This window comes from Otolemur garnettii, unplaced genomic scaffold (assembly GCF_000181295.1).
Source record: "Otolemur garnettii isolate 467f Iridium unplaced genomic scaffold, OtoGar3 scaffold00091, whole genome shotgun sequence".
In the NCBI taxonomy this organism is placed as follows: Eukaryota; Metazoa; Chordata; class Mammalia; order Primates; family Galagidae; genus Otolemur; species Otolemur garnettii.
In genome coordinates, this window is record NW_003852486.1 from 2413394 (window position 1) to 2414156 (window position 763).

General features: G+C 56.9%; 1 protein-coding gene across 1 annotated transcript in view; it reads right to left on the reverse strand.

Annotated features, from left to right (window-relative positions):
• Nucleotides 1-56: 56 nt before the first annotated feature.
• LOC100966695 (antigen-presenting glycoprotein CD1d) overlaps nucleotides 57-763 on the reverse strand; it is a 3008-nt gene continuing 2301 nt past the window's right edge. The window contains exon 5 of the mRNA XM_023516437.1: nucleotides 57-687. Within this exon, the coding sequence (XP_023372205.1) occupies nucleotides 293-687 (395 nt within the window). The 3' untranslated portion in view covers nucleotides 57-292. The remainder of the gene's footprint in view (nucleotides 688-763) is intronic.

Below are 763 nucleotides of genomic sequence, written 5' to 3' on the forward strand. Positions count from 1 at the left end.
TTCAAAGGAGAATTTTGAGGATGAGAAGAGATACTGTGTGCATGGTCACCAGCCCCATGCAGGAAGCACTGGACAAACCACAGCTCTCTTTGTCAGCCTGCCTGTCTAAAATCCCTGACCCCTCCCTGCTGGGGACTGAATCCTCATGGGATTCTTTATTTGCCCCCTACTTCTGTATCTCTGAGATTTTTCTTCATGTTCTATCTTGTATATGGAACATTTTACCTTAGTCCTTTCTGAGTTTCTGGGCTTTGTTTCTCTCCTGTATCCGGAATCCCTCCTTCTGTCCCTCTCATCTCTGGAAACCCCTCCCTGCTGGGGCAATCAAGCCCCTCCTGCCCCAGGGCCTGCTTCTGTGCCCGAGGACCTCCTCCTCCCATGTCCAGCCTGGACCTTCTTCTTTCTCACCCCAGTGGAGGACGATGTCCTGGCCCTCTAGACTGCTGTGCTTCACCCGGCAGGACAGGCTGGCAGCCTCCCCAGCCCCCACCTCCAGGGTGGCTCGGAGATACCAGGTCCAGTCAGCATTGGGCTGGAGGTCGCTGTGCTGAGTGCCGGGCTGCTCCTCCTCACCCCGCATCCACATCACCCACACTGGCTTCGGGTAGAATCCTGAGACGTGGCAGACCAGCAGCAGACGGCCAGGCCCGGGACTGGGGCCACTGGACAGCCAGGCCTCGGGCTTCACTGTGTCCAACAGGGAATGGGGAGTCTTAGATTTAAAGGTTCCGGGCCTCATGTCTGGCTCCTGTTCCCCACGTGT